Raw genomic sequence first — 15041 nt, 5'->3', positions numbered from 1 at the left:
GTAAAATAATTTAAATCATGAACTTAACTTACTGTAGATTGATAAACTTCACTCGGAGAAAACTAAAAAACTCTATTACTATGTGTTGTCAGGAAATTAAAATTGTTACAATATATCTAACAGTTAAAATATACATACAAATCATACTACGAAAAAAAGAACAATAGATCACCAACAAAAGAATATTTTCAAATTTCAACGTTATGAACGGCGGAACTTTCAGTCTTCAAAGTTTTTGGCCAACTGTCTGACATCGACTTGGTTTTCCCAAAACTTTGTATTCCAGGACGGAAAAAGCGCCTTGAAACCGTCATCTTCCTTGCCTTGAGTGAGAATTTTAATGGTGGTCGCATCTCGACCGTGTTTACCAAGATATCTCTGAAAAAATCACGTTTGTCATATTCGGGAAATAAATTATAAGTAATAGAAGACGTTCAATAGTGTTGTAGCAACTTTGCATGTCACCTTTCTTACAACTGGAAAGATGTGCTACTTGATTCTAAGACTGCATCGGAAATGTTAACGTTCGTGTTATGCTTTATGACTGTATAGAATCAGACACTCTCCACCGCAGCACATTCATTTTTTACCAAGATGTTGCTTGGTAACGCTCGTGTTAAAATATTAAGCCGTCACTTAATATTTTGACAAATCATAAAAGAAACAGTTCCTGCTTGCTAGGCTTAAAAACTCACCTTTACTAAATCACCACTCATCCTTTTTTCTTCAGCATCAGCACCTTCGCCGATCCACAGATACACCACGTTATCCTCCAGAACATCCAAAAACATGACGTCGTCTGTGTTTAATTCATCTTGATTCAAATTGTGTACTTCTTCGACGGTGAATGTGGAGGCACCTGGACGCAAAAGAGCATGGAAAAGTCGAGGTTGAACAGTAGAGCGGACAATGCGTGTTCTGACCTCGCCGACATTTTGCCATGTGCGGAAATATTGCGTGAATGGGGCTGGTTCTGCTCCCTATTCAACGTTTAATAAATTTGATAGAAACAATCTAATATGAAATTGTAATGAAAATAAAATCAAATAATCTCAGGAGTTGAAGTCAGGTATCAAGTAGTAATAGACCTCAATCGTCTCGTACAAAGTTGTCTCTCACTGTAAACTTACTTGGGAAACACGCTCGACGTGGGTCCATGAAGGACGTTTGTGCTCTGCCAAATAGGCGTCGGCCTTTTTCATGGATTCCCTCTTTTCCTGGCTTGTGGCTCTACGGCCGATCCAGACGAACACATCGCCAGTGCCGGTGTCCAGGATAAACACGTCTCCTTCGTCAAGGAGGGAGGGTTCCAGGGGACGTTGGCCGACCGGTTCAACACGGAGTGATCCTAAAATTGGAGCTAAGGACTGGTATCAAACAATAATAGAGTCTAACCTGAGGCATCAGACACGCGATACAATGATGCGGAACGTTCTTCAGAAGCCTCAAATTGTGCGTCATCACCTCCAACTGCAGCTTCAGGAACAGCGCTGCGCGATCCCCCTCCAAGAGCAGCGAAGAAAGTTTCGAAGTCTGATTCAGGGCTGAATTCGTCTAAATAACACATTTCTTGTGTTGGTAAAGTGCACAGTTACATTATACGGGGTGGTCTAACAAAAAGGTCGTGCCCCTATTTATGACTCCTTACATGCGCTCATTTTGATTTACAAGTGTCTTCACTAAAACTCCATTTTATACGGTGGTTCATAATAAAGGTTCTACGTCATACTTTTGTTTTTTAAATGGAAATATCCTAGTTTAATGGATATTTTCGCTTGACAAAAAAGTGGGGTGATTTAAATCGACCTACCGACGATGACGACTTTAGATTTGCCCGCGTGATCCTGATCTCTTATCTGATTTGCCGCAGCGGTGGCTTTAAGTTTTTCCACTCGTCTAGCGGCTGTGCCCACGTATACGTAAATGGTTTTACCTATGTCCAGGATAAAACAATCTCCTTTATTCATGGATGATATATTAGGATCCACCTATTAAAAAAATGGAAATAGCCCCATAAACATCCAATTGAATCATTATAATATTTACCTCTTTGACTCTAATGTTTCTGGATCCCTTGACTTGAAAAAGTCTGGTCTCGGCTTGATTCCGGTCCACGTGTCGGAAACCAGAAGAAACGCCTCCTGGTTGGTACCGAACCCCCGATTTGAAATAGGACAAAAAAAGTTGAGATTCGTGCTCTTGGGTCTCCCTGTGCTGAACTGGTTCGCCCCGCAATAAATCGTCCAGTTGGACTGAAAGGATTGCTGCTGCTCCTGCCTCATCCTGCCCAATGTAAACGTTTGTAGTTGTTTTATGGTATACAGTGCGTCCGTTTTTGGAGTTCAATGGTGTAGATTTCGTTAACGACAAAAATACAAAGTCGGTAAAATTGTGACAATGTTATGCAATAACATTGTCTCAATTTTATTATAATATTTTATATTGCAATTTCAGTGTTTTCGAATATTTTCGAAAATGATTAGCATTTTGCAAATTTTAAACCGTATATGCGCAATTTGACCGAGTTACCAAAAACAGAGCTCCGGAAACAGACGCCCGACACATAAACATATAAAAATCCTTATGCGTAAAGGAGATTTAAAAATATATTTAATTAATGTGCTATGCCAATAAATTTAATTAGTCGCGCAGTCGCCTAATTAAATTAGATAACCCAACAGGTGAATCATCTGACTTAGTAAAGCGTGGAAACATAAAACTAGATCTGTGGTTATTAAAAAAAAAGCGTTCGTGACTCTGGCAATTTCATATCCTACCTACCCCATAAAATCAATAGAAATTGGGATTGTTTTAATTTCAGTGTTTTCTTAAAAACTGCAGCAGTTCTGACAATACCAAGATGAAAGTAAACCGTTCTATTTTTAAAAGTTGCTAGTTGCACGAAATATCCCTTCCCGCATTTCTTTCCTTTCCACCCTCGAATAGAAATGAACATTTTTCTGACAAACTGAAAACTTTTCTATTAAAATGAGGATGAAATATTCCACTATTGAACTTTCTATTTACACGTACAAACGTACCCTCCAATTTGAATTTATACAAGAATAGTCAATTTGTCAGCGCAGTAAACTCACTTTAATGACTTTGTAGAGCACACACACATCGAATCAAAATACTCCTTGAAAATAGTTTCATTGTTTGGTTAGTGAAGCAGTGCCAAAAATAACTTTTGGTATAGAAAAAAACACATTATACTAAATAATTAAATAATTTCATTGGTTTAATGGTTATAAAGGCAGGGGATATGTGATTGACGACACGTTTTGTCATTTTTGTTGTTACGGTTTGAATGACAAGATTTCAACATTTAACAGAAAAACACTAAGTAGTATAAGCTAAATTTCTCACCTGAGTAGTGTCCGCTCCAAGCCAAAAATGCACGTCCCAGGATTTTTCTCCTCTCTTGTTTACTTTCGTCTAAAATAAAGATAAACCAATAACACAATTTACTCTGACGGCCTTAATTACTAATCATTGGCAAACATATTCTGTCATGTAACTTCAAGTAAATGAGATTCTCCTAAATGCGACTAATATTTCACTGCAAATTTATTGTTACGGGTACTTGAAAGTTGTTTAAAATCAGGACAGCAAAATTCGATTATCGTCGTTTAAATTGGGGATCGGTAGGTGTTGCCAAAAAAAAATATTTCTTAATAGTTTTCATTATTCAGGAGTTGGGTGTTTAATATAAAATGTTTATTATACAGGGCGTTTTCTAGGACGTACGTTTGAAATCGTATCATTCCCGAAATACAGGACGTTTTGTAAGAATACCGCTAACGTAGTAGGATACTTACGTTAAGAACGATGTATGAATCGCCAGAATAGAATTTGCCATACTGGTTTTTAGGGTACGCCACTGGCTTGAAATCCTGAAACAGCAAGTAAAGTCTTTTAGAGACATTAACCTTTTCAACAACCTACAACAATAGTTCGTATAAGCCTTTTGGCCTCTAAAGGGCAGCTTAAGCAAGTCGTTTTTAGTGTTGAAGATAACATTATTAGGTATAAAGTTTGCAACTTGACATTTTCCAATTAGAACATAACTCGTAAAGTCTTCCCTGTAACGATGTCCCTTGCTACTACAAATTGTAAGTAATAGTAAGTACGATCCCCGCTAAATTAAAACATAAACACATTAATCCAAGAGATAACGACAAATTATATCTTTACGGTATTTGCTTGGCTAAACGACGAATGCTAATATCAAAAGTTTTACAAGCCGCATCCTATAAACAATCGATTATACGCCACGATATGGCGGATGGTGGGAGGACATATTGTTTTTTAGAGGAGAACAACAAATTCTCGAGTTCTTAATAAATCTGGAGTGTTTTGTCAGCAACATGTCTCCGCTGTTGGCTCCGGTTATAAAAAGATTCAATAGAATGAAAGCCTTCATTAATCGTACTCGTGTCACGAACCCAATTTACATATGTGTTTTACTAGTTGTGAGAAGTTCTTTGAAAAAGAGGGCACTCAATATTTGCAATCTCCTACAATCGATTGAGATTGATTGACATAACTACATGTTTGATTTGCGTGGGATGCTTCGCATGATAGATATCAAAATATGAACCACATTATGCGTGAGTTAATAAACACAGAATTGAATGACACTTTGTATATTTGGCTTCCAGAATGTTTGAATCTATTCGCGAGGGATCGGGTGCCTTAATAGATTTATCGCCTTAAAATCACTAGCATGTGCTATTCGATGTGGCACATTCTAAGACATTTGAATGATAATTTTGATTTAAATTTTTTCCAGTTTAAGTCCATATTGGAAAACGATAATTTAATTTAATTGGGGTCTTAACAGCTTTAAAACGAGGTAATGACAGAATTGACAGGGCCCCAATTAATAAAATTATGTAAATAAACCAATATCTTGGGTAAACAGCAACCACTCTTATCTCTGATTGTGTGGAAATAGTAATATATACTTCCGAAAATTCCGACCAACACGTGTTATTGATAAATTTTTGGAATCAGAAACAACGAAAACACTTCTAAAAATAAGGAGATTTGCTGCTATGCTGTGTTAAATGACACCATTGAATTATAGTAGTCGAGATAAAAAAAAAATCACATCTTGAAAAAATCTAGAGAAAAGTGTAACGTATAAAATTCACAAATAATTCTATAAATATGTACATAAATAATCAAAAAATGGCATGTCCCTACCTAACTATGGTGAGCAACACTCCTTTTCATTTCTTAACTTTTAAATGGTTTTTCTGGTTAGAATCAGATATTGGTAATTCTTGAGATATTTTTGGGAATTACGTACTAAGACGAATATTATTTTCGAAAGATTAAAGGTGATTTCTATAGAAACGATTAATTCAGAACAGAACATTGGCCAATTCTTCTATTTCTGTGGAAAATATCATCGTGTTAAATTTACCAAGACATTGATATAATATGGTCGTTAATAAGACTGTAGATGAAGAATATAATCTGTTCCTCAGTGCCACACTAAACGAAAAACATTACCTGCTACATATTTCATTTCAACATGTTAAGCCTTTAAAAATAAAGTAAATGGTACATTTTCACGTACAACGTTGCATGAAATAGCCCGATGTCAACATTCATAAATTTAGTTGGAGTACATATTGATCGATCTAACGGATATTAGTGGTTGGTATGTATCAAAATGTGAGAAAAGTTAGTTTTGTCGACAGTAAAAACGGCTCAAACCTAATTATTATTTTTAAAAAACCTGCTAGAACTATTAAAAGCTCGTAATCTCACAAAAAGCAATCCAATAAATTCTGTAAATCAAAATTTTATTGAAACTAAATCCAGATCGGTATATTTTTATTGCTTGACAACGTTGTTAACGGTTGAGTTAACGATGCTGTGTGAGTAATATACGTATGGTTGACTATTTCGTATACGTACTCAATAAGTTTTTATCGACATATCAGTATTTACAAAAAAAAACAATGAAGTAAGGTTCAATTCAAACAGAGTCTTTGAGCAGTCAGGGTAATGATTAAGTGTAGTAGGAAATACCTGAATGTCAGGCTTTAAGTAGAATACTCACAGATATGTCAGTGTCTAAGGTTTCTGTAATTATCTGCTAAATACGTTAATGAATTCAAAATGATTATGAATCATTGTTCCATGAAACGTGAAACCAGAAGCGAACTACTTCACAAAAAGGTTGACTGTATACGAATATTTCAGTTTCAAGGGCAAACCGCCAAGGTAGCTATTTGTTTATTTTATGGTTGATAAATATCTGCAGTTAAGGTGAAATGAGCAGTACTACCTCGTACTTGTTTCAGCAGAACATGTTTCACATTGTATATATGTATGTATACGTTAATGGTTGGCCTTTCATTCCTTGGAGTTTCACAATTTAAATATGATGAAAAAAAACGGCATATTGTTATAAGTTTACGCTGCTGAAAATAGAAGCAATTTCAAGATTTTTTAAAACTAAATCGTTATATCAAGAGCGAGGGACATTTCAACAAAGTTTTATAAACTCTTTATTCAAAGTAAATTTCCGCCAATTTAACCAAGGTTCGACTCGTTCTTTGCAGTTAACTTTTCGTAATTGTCATGGAAAAAAAGGACTACTGACCTCAACTCTCCAAATCTCCAAACCGGCTTGTTGGCCCGCATTCGCGAAAGCTGGTTCCATGACAGTGCGTGTTGCTTGTGGCGATTGGGAACGCGCGACTGCCGCCGCCGAGGCAACTACAAGTGCCGCCAACAGGAAAAGCCGCAAGGCTGTGCCGCCCCTGATATCTATCATCTTGCCGTGCTAACGAAGGAGGATCTGCAATGTAGGGAGTCCAATTCATGCTTGCAAACAAATTGTCTTCGCGGTTCTTCAGTTACACGATCGGGATTCACAATTTGCATCCCCAATCTTTTTTTTTGTTGGACGTCACTAATCCTTTATTTTTCGAATTAATTGCTGATTATCTAAGAACGAATATGAAGCAAGACATATTTTTATTTTTTCTCAAAAGCAACATAAATGAAGGGCTTGCTTTTAGCTCTCTCATTTTTCCTAAAATTTGCAAGGACTGGTAGACATACCTTTATATGTTCGAAGGCGATTAAGAATTTTAACGCTGCTCTTTCAGCCATTCGTGGAGTACTTGAGATTCAACCGATTTTTCGCTATTTTGAGAGTGAAATATACACTTACATAGCCTCGCCACAGTTTACAGAATTCAAATCAATCATACTTCCTCACATACACAAAATCGAATAAAATACTTTTTTAACAACTTATTCCCTATCGATTTATACATAAACTCCTTTTTATTCTGTTTATGTTTACCTCAAAACAATAATAACAATTTCACTGGTCAGATCACTTTAAAAAACTGCGCGATACTCGTTTGAAAATGTTTCTCGTTAGCAAAATTTAAATTATTACTGCCGGCTGCTACATTATGATCTCATAAATAAACGTACGGTTAGTCTTATAGCACTGACCCAGAAGGTCAAAATCACAATAACAAGATAAATAGGTGTAAAAATCTTGGAAATGCGATAGTGTATTAAATAAAGTTAACTAAATTTGGAAAATTTATTACAGCGATGTAACAGAAAAATAATTAAAAAAGGCACTTTTATTTATCATAAGTAGCATAAAACCACAGAATAAACCACAAAATAAAAATATTAATATCACAACATGAGAACAACAGAGTAATGTCATGGAGATTATCGCTAGTTCTTCCTCTGACCGATAACTTACCACTTCCAAGAATGCAATAAATATTCAAAACTTGTCTAGATCATTCCAATGTATTTTATTGTTACTTTTGTTAATCGCTCATAGAATCAAGGTAAGGCATATTAGGAAAATTAAATTACTTAAAAATGGCAACGGTTAACACAGTTAATTTACAAGGGGTACGATGGAAAACGTTACACCTGGCTTATTGTGAACTGAGTTTAAAATATTAGAAATTGCCGCGAAATGTCGATTTTTCTTTTGAGGGAGACACATTTTAGCGTTAAATACAGATTTACCAAAACAACCCCTTCGCGGGAGTGCGTTTAACTTTAGAATCTCAAACCGCCGTATAGGTCGAGTGACACCTTATTTGAAAGAGTTTTTACTTCTAATATAAACATTTAATTTATTTTCCAATTTTCTAAAACCAAAATTTGTCGGTAAAAATTTTTTAACTCTAAAAAAATTCATAATGTGTACTTCCCCACAAAATTTGGTGTGCGCAAAATCAGTGACGTACAGGACAATTTTCCTTTAAAAAAAATTAATCAAAATTGAACGCTCCGATTTTGGCGAGATTGGATTCCGCGGCAGCCGTAGGACAGAACTTTGATATGCTGCGGTTAAAACTAGAATCGGACAATTTCGATTTTTGAATCCGAAGAATATCATAAACACATCATGAAAATTTCTGGACCAAAAAATTTGTTGAAGTTATCTGATTTAAATTTTGACCGTGGCATATCAAAACTGCATCGTATGCCTACACCGGAGCCAAATCTCATTGAGTTCGGGGCATCTCAAGCTATTTTCAATTTTTTACGTAAAATTGTCATGAGCGTCAATAGTTTATCGAAGACTAATTTGTGGTAAACATTTTTAAAAATTTAACACCAAAAAACACTTTAATTACTTTGATTTCAAAATCGTTTCGGTTCGAGAGCCTAAACGTAAACGTTATCGTGTAGCAGTAGTCAAGTTAATTACTTCTTTTTTAAAATTAACTCTCAAAACTATGATATATTTAGAACAACAGTATTTCGTTCGCCCGTGACAAAAATTATGGATACTAAAAAAAAAAGACCGCCTATGAGCGGTCACGTGAACAACACTCATTTGTGTTGTGGGTTGCTCGAAACTTGACGTAGTGTTATTTGCACGCCGTTCTATTAGGTATCTTCTGTTGTTTTCTGTGGCGTTATCTAGGAATGAGTAGTCATATTAAATATTGCGTGCTAGAAGGAATCTGTCCTCGTTTAGAAGTTAGTGCTGTTCTTGGTATTTAGGTGACGCCATTAGTCAAGAAAAAAACGATATGACGTCACAAACGATGGCATACTGATGCACTTTTTCAGGATCATTTTCCACCTGTAAGTTGCAGGGGCTCGATAAAAAAGATAATTTATATTTTTTGAGACAATTAATAAAAAAGACCATTTCGAACACGCTCATAGAATCTTGGATGTCGAAAAATAATGTGAGCATGGTTTTTCTATTCGAACTTGTTTCCTTTAATTTCCGATGATGGAAATGGAAATGAAAACACACATATAAAGCTGTATGTATTATGTTGGTAGTAAAGGCTCATAATCAAATACGAAATTTTGTGGTTTCAAAATGGGTTTATTTATTGACTTTTTCTTAATTTACCTTTGGCTTTAAATTCCTTTTTATGTATGTCTATATTGTGTATGTTGTATGTATGTTTATGTGTGTTACTTGGTCTGAAAGCACAGCCAAACTATACTTTGGTATACATTTCGGTAACTAAATAATTGTTAACTGAAAAAACTTAAGTTTAATCCTGGTTACAACACCTAGTAAAGCACTTAATTGAGGAATGTTTTAATACATAACATTAATAGGTACCTCTAAATATGGAATAAATTTTTATTAAAGTAGGAAGTATACGTTCATTACATTAGTTTTATTAGAGGTTTTATCATACTACGTAAATAAAGCCTTAAAAATTATATCTATTTTTGCTGTCTCCCCTTTTTTCCACGCTTTTATTAATAAAAAAAATTCTAAGTAAATATACATTTTAATTGTATATACTTTAAGAAGAAAAGCGGCACATATCAGTCTTTATACAGTGTATCATATCCATATATGGCGTAATTGATAATACATGCATATATCAGTCGGTAGTTCCTTAATCCAACTAGGAATATTAAGTTTGTCTTTACATTTAAATATTGCACTACATTCACGTCATATCACAATAGACGTTAATAAGCACATATTTATTAATGTCAGCGTCCTGGGAGATTTATTTGAAATACAATAAAATATTTATTATCAGAACAATGGCAATAGAAAGATACCATAGAAAATAAGTTGCAGTTAATACTGTAAGGAGTGTTCATCCTAGAGCATATAAAGTACTTGCTACTAAGTATGTGTAAAATTGACATTTTGAGCAACTTGAATTTACATCTATAGCGTTTTTGTTAACATTGTCATGTTGGCTCATAACACTGTCATTGAAATTTTTGATAGTGGTTGCAAGTTTATTGATACTATCTGAGTCTAAGATGTCTGAATTAATTTTTTCAGTGCCACTACCTTCTGCTGAATCTAAAAATTAAATGTATCAAAGAATTTCTTGTAAGTGTTCCCAATAATTTTAATATTACAAACACAAATTAGGGACGATTTGCTATAAATAATGAAAAATTACCTTCTAAATGCTCATCATCTCCTTCTTCGTCATCTAGAGTATTAATTTTGTTGCACAAATCTTTAGTGCAAAAGCAATATTCAATTGAGTTGGCCACTTTGCAGTCATTCAAAGGGATTTGTTCACATGATCGACTGAGAATTACATTTTCACTTACTGTAATAAGATTAGAGTATATTTTATTTTTTCTATAAGAGTCTTCATTGACTATTTTTTTGTTATACATTGACGTTATTTCATTCGATTATTTTAGTTTTGACTTAATGGTACATTTATTGGCAAATTGACAGGAAATCTAACATGGCTGTGTGTAATAAGTAGAGCTTTATTCCACTCATCCTTTTATGGACTCTGATAACCATTTCAGCAGTTTAAAAAATAATTTACATGTACAACTTACCTTTCCGAGCCAACCTGCAGCTTTTGCTGCCAGTTCCACACTCTCTGTTAAACTGAGGATCATCAACTTGGAAATCAACACATGATGTACTGTGCTCATTTTTAGTATCGTCAGATGTTCCACAAATGTAACATCTGAGACCTTTGATTCCTGATTTAAAAACCTTGTGATAATTTCCTTCTCATAAACATTTTTAATTAAGACCAAACTTACCTAAAGCAAAGCATGCAGTTAAGATGATAGATTGCATGAAATAATGCATGGTTGATCCAGAATTATGAGCAGTTACTTGTAAAATATTCCATTGTAAAGTGGATGCTGTAGCTGAAGTTAAAGTAGGAAATGTATTTATTTGATATAGACTTGAAGTGTAATTAAAACGCAATTGTATTAATTAATATTTATTACTTTGTTTTGTAAAAGTTAGAGTGATGGATATTTATGATTGTACAATATTATTAGGAATTAGTTAAAACATTTAAGTCACCTTAAATTAGTGTCATTTTCGATTTAGTAAACCACTACAAAACCAAATAGAAAATTTAAAAATGTATAAATAACAAAATCATCAAAAACTATAAAATCATGTCAATTTTTTAAATTTAAGGTTAAGGTATATCTTTAACGGAAAATTTATGAGAGAATTCAACATGGCTGCTGAGGTACAAAAAGACCAAACGAAATTAGCAATGTTTCCTTGGTAATATTTGGACGTTTGGATAGTTAATTTGCAATAATTCTGCGACTATTAGATAAGGTCTATTTTTTCAACGTCAAAAAACATCATCTAATCGTGAATCGTTCGAAAATTTACACAAATATGTAACTTTGAATTATCGTGATATGAACCCAGCGGCCATTATGAAAGACATAAATGTGGATGGCATGGAGACGCTCGTAGTGAGAGACTCTTCGACTGATTTGTGGTTATTGTCTTGGCTTGGTGAAAAAGAAGTATAGAAAAGCGAAAAACCACGTACTTAGCTACCTTTCATCGATAAAAAGTCAAAGAAATAACGGTTGGACTATTACTATACTGTACAATGGAATTTGTGGAAAATTCTGGGTAAATACATATGTATACCCTCTTTTTTAACCGAATTATAGTGAAGTAGGAAACCCACAATGGAGTCAACAATTTTTCATCTTTCTTCTACCTTTGCTAATGGTTACTAATGCTAACATTTCAATAAAAATGGTGTCGCAGCAGAGACGAGGGTTGCAGGTATCAAGAATTATTATTGAAATCTGTATGTACTCCAACGAAACTATGCATTTTATTTAAATTATTAGATTATTTAATAGTTAAAATAAGTGGCTTTTTAAAATAACAATATAACTTCGTATGACCTTTATGTTGCCTAATTTTCAACCAGTTGATTGGTTGGCTATCATCAAAGATCAGTCCAGTTACTTTAAACTCAGTCGATGATGGTCAATTTAATCTAGATTATCACTTACAAAATGCTTTATATTCGTGTAGATCAAACATGGAACCGCCATGCAAGGAAATCATAGAAGACATTGAAGATTTAATATCTGCTCAAGATATTACTCCAAAGGATAGATATAGTTTCAGGAAAAATGTGAAAGTAAAAGCTCGAATCAAACATGTAATTATTATACATAAGAATTCTATTGAATATTTTTCAGTTGGTTATTTTATAGACAGAGGAAACCATATCTGCACCAATTGGTGATAATATTCCTGGAGTTCAAAGCATTTATGTCAAGACATGGGGCTGTGCCCACAACAGTTCAGATTCTGAATATATGGCTGGCCAGCTCAGTGCATATGGATATAACTTAACTGATGATAAAACCAAAGCAGATTTGTGGCTTTTAAATAGCTGCACTGTGAAGAATCCTGCAGAGGATCATTTTAGGTGATTATCTATCAAATTTTCTTTTCTTTGCTTTTAAATGGCTTTCAATTTAGAAATGAAATTGAGTCTGCAAAAAAATCTAATAAGCGCATAGTTCTGGCAGGATGTGTGCCTCAAGGAGCTCCAAAATCTTCTTTTGTTCAAGGATATAGTATTGTTGGTGTGCAGCAAATTGACAGGGTTGTAGAAGGTAAGTGAATTTTGATTGCAAAAACGCGCCGGAAGTTTCTATACCTAATGTAATTTTTGTGTTTAGTTGTCGAAGAAACTTTAAAGGGTAACACAGTGAAACTTTTGGGAACTAAGAAAGTAAATGGAAAGAAGAAAGGTGGGGCTTCACTGTTGTTGCCAAAAGTTAGACGAAATCCATTAATTGGTAAGTGCTGCATAATAGTTTACTTATTTGGATTTACCCATATTGGCTTTTCATTTGTTCACTGAAGCCTCTCACAGATAGGTGGTACAGTGCTCTTATTTGAGAATGATATATTTTCGCGTTCATGAATTGAAAGCATAGAATTTAGATTTTGGCCCGTTTTTTTGTAGAAATTATTGCTATAAATACGGGATGTCTGAATCAGTGCACTTATTGCAAAACGAAACATGCCAGAGGCGATCTGGGTAGTTATCCTCCAGAAGAAATTGTCGCCAGAGCGAAACAAGCCTTTGAAGAGGGCGTAGTTGAAATTTGGTTGACCTCAGAGGATACAGGTACCAAGTCTATGAATTTTTGTCTAAAACGTCAAAAATACTCTTTTGAAATAGGAACGTATGGACGAGATATCGGAACGTCCCTGCCGGAGCTCCTCTGGAAATTAGTGGAAGTTATACCAAATGGTTGCCGATTACGGCTGGGAATGACCAATCCTCCATACATTCTCGAACATCTGAACGAAATCGCCAAAATTATGCACCATCCGCGAGTTTATGGATTTTTACATGTTCCCGTACAAAGCGGCAGTGACCAAGTTTTAACCGACATGAAACGTGAATATTGCAGAACCGATTTCGAGCATGTAGTACAATTTTTACAAGAAAGGTGAGAACTGTTGTGTATATGAACATAGGAAAATGAAATCTGGATATTACTCGCAGTTAATTTTAAAGCAGGGTGATGTTCGTCTATACTTTTTTTTTTAAAGTGTTTTAAATTGGTTAGAGTTCCAGGGATAACCATAGCGACAGATATCATTTGCGGGTTTCCTACTGAAAGTGAAGAAAATTTTGATGAAACCTTGAGCCTGTGTGCAAAGTATAAATTTCCTAGTTTATTTATTAATCAATTTTTTCCAAGGCCTGGGACACCTGCGGCTTTAATGCCCAGAATAGATCCTCAAGTTGTGAAAAAGCGAACTAAACGGTACTAACGTCCTTATTCACGTTTGCGACCAACTCTATTATCATTTTTTTTTTTCAGTTTAACCGACTTATTTTACACCTACAAACCCTACGACCACAAAGTGGGCGAAATCCAAGATGTTTTGGTTACTGAGGTAAAAACAATTCTTTCATCAACGTTCGGGAATCTTTAATTGGTCTTATAGGTATCTCACGATAAAAAACATTATGTCGGCCATAATAAATTCTACGAACAGGTTCTTGTTCCAATTCGGAAAGAATTTATGGGCAAAGTGGTGAAAGTGAAAATAGAAAGCGCTGGGAAATTTTCGATGTCGGCAGAACCTTTGGATGAAGTGGTGATGCCAGGATTGGTAAAGCCTTTGGAAAGGGGCGTTGTAAGCGGAGTAAAAATAGACAAAGCAGATAGTAAGGTAAGTAATGCATGCAAATTTTATTATTGTTATTGGATACGGTCTTTTGCTACAAAATCGATTGAAATAATAATGGATAACACTGTAAATTTGAAATTGGGAAAATCAACAGTATCTCAAAAAGATAATTAACCCTGAGAGGTTACTCTTTTAGTAACACTGGACAATTTTTGGGTCTTGTTTTTCTTTAGTGAGAAAGCATATGTGTGTTGGTTGCGGTTATAGTTTCTGGCGTGGCAAAGTTTTTCAAGCATTCTTTTCAGATTTGGATGCCTCTCATCTTGGTCGCAATTAGCGTTTTGCTTCGATTCTTCTGGACATTTTTATGAAGACGTACTACACTTCAGCTGCATATTTTAAATTTTAAGACGGAGAAGTTTGTGGGTTAGTTAATGGTTTTAGTTTCCGAATTTAGAAAATTAGTTGGCAAAATATAACAAAAAGTAGATTGATTCTTCCTTATTTTTAAATTGTGAATGTACATTCATTTGGGCCCATATACAATCCTTTTAGAGATTCCTTTTGCCATCCATTCCCATATCCGTGACGTTATATTTCT

At 34.6% G+C, this 15041-nt stretch overlaps 4 protein-coding genes across 6 annotated transcripts in view; 1 reads left to right on the top strand and 3 right to left on the bottom strand.

The window, feature by feature from the left end:
• LOC136415325 (C3 and PZP-like alpha-2-macroglobulin domain-containing protein 8) overlaps positions 1-13795 on the bottom strand; it is a 45494-nt gene extending 31699 nt beyond the window's left edge. Inside the window, exon 1 of the mRNA XM_066399856.1 lies at positions 13792-13795. The gene's annotated coding sequence lies outside the window, so the exon portion shown is untranslated. The remainder of the gene's footprint in view (positions 1-13791) is intronic.
• Gel (Gelsolin) lies at positions 53-7475 on the bottom strand. The gene is made up of 10 exons (XM_066399847.1): positions 7337-7475; positions 6626-6823; positions 3822-3896; positions 3370-3438; positions 2047-2283; positions 1811-1988; positions 1396-1554; positions 1131-1348; positions 696-980; positions 53-378 (listed from the first exon to the last, which is right to left on the bottom strand). The coding sequence occupies exons 2-10, from the start codon at positions 6797-6799 to the stop codon at positions 220-222; spliced, it is 1554 nt and encodes a 517-aa protein (XP_066255944.1). The 5' UTR covers positions 6800-6823; positions 7337-7475; the 3' UTR covers positions 53-219.
• LOC136415444 (uncharacterized) lies at positions 9374-11414 on the bottom strand. Of its 2 annotated transcripts, XM_066400015.1 has the most exons (5): positions 11312-11364; positions 11038-11148; positions 10825-10974; positions 10425-10580; positions 9374-10321 (listed from the first exon to the last, which is right to left on the bottom strand). In XM_066400015.1, the coding sequence occupies exons 2-5, from the start codon at positions 11084-11086 to the stop codon at positions 10107-10109; spliced, it is 570 nt and encodes a 189-aa protein (XP_066256112.1). In that variant the 5' UTR covers positions 11087-11148; positions 11312-11364; the 3' UTR covers positions 9374-10106. The 2 variants fall into 2 exon arrangements, with proteins under 2 accessions (XP_066256112.1, XP_066256111.1); XM_066400014.1 differs by having other exon boundaries at positions 11038-11414.
• Positions 11754-14900, top strand: LOC136415316 (threonylcarbamoyladenosine tRNA methylthiotransferase). 2 transcript variants are annotated; one of them, XM_066399840.1, is made up of 11 exons: positions 11754-11890; positions 12308-12437; positions 12493-12710; positions 12764-12900; positions 12967-13086; positions 13257-13421; positions 13476-13749; positions 13870-14070; positions 14128-14203; positions 14255-14482; positions 14746-14900. In XM_066399840.1, the coding sequence occupies exons 1-11, from the start codon at positions 11868-11870 to the stop codon at positions 14809-14811; spliced, it is 1638 nt and encodes a 545-aa protein (XP_066255937.1). In that variant the 5' UTR covers positions 11754-11867; the 3' UTR covers positions 14812-14900. The 2 variants fall into 2 exon arrangements, with proteins under 2 accessions (XP_066255937.1, XP_066255938.1); XM_066399841.1 differs by lacking the exon at positions 11754-11890 and having other exon boundaries at positions 12303-12437; positions 12478-12710; positions 14746-14899.
• The last annotated feature ends 141 nt before the right edge of the window (positions 14901-15041 follow it).

This window comes from Euwallacea similis, chromosome 20 (genome assembly GCF_039881205.1).
Source record: "Euwallacea similis isolate ESF13 chromosome 20, ESF131.1, whole genome shotgun sequence".
NCBI classification, from domain to species: domain Eukaryota; kingdom Metazoa; phylum Arthropoda; class Insecta; order Coleoptera; family Curculionidae; genus Euwallacea; species Euwallacea similis.
Note: the sequence above shows the minus strand (reverse complement) of the source record. Positions and strands in the feature narration are given on the sequence as shown.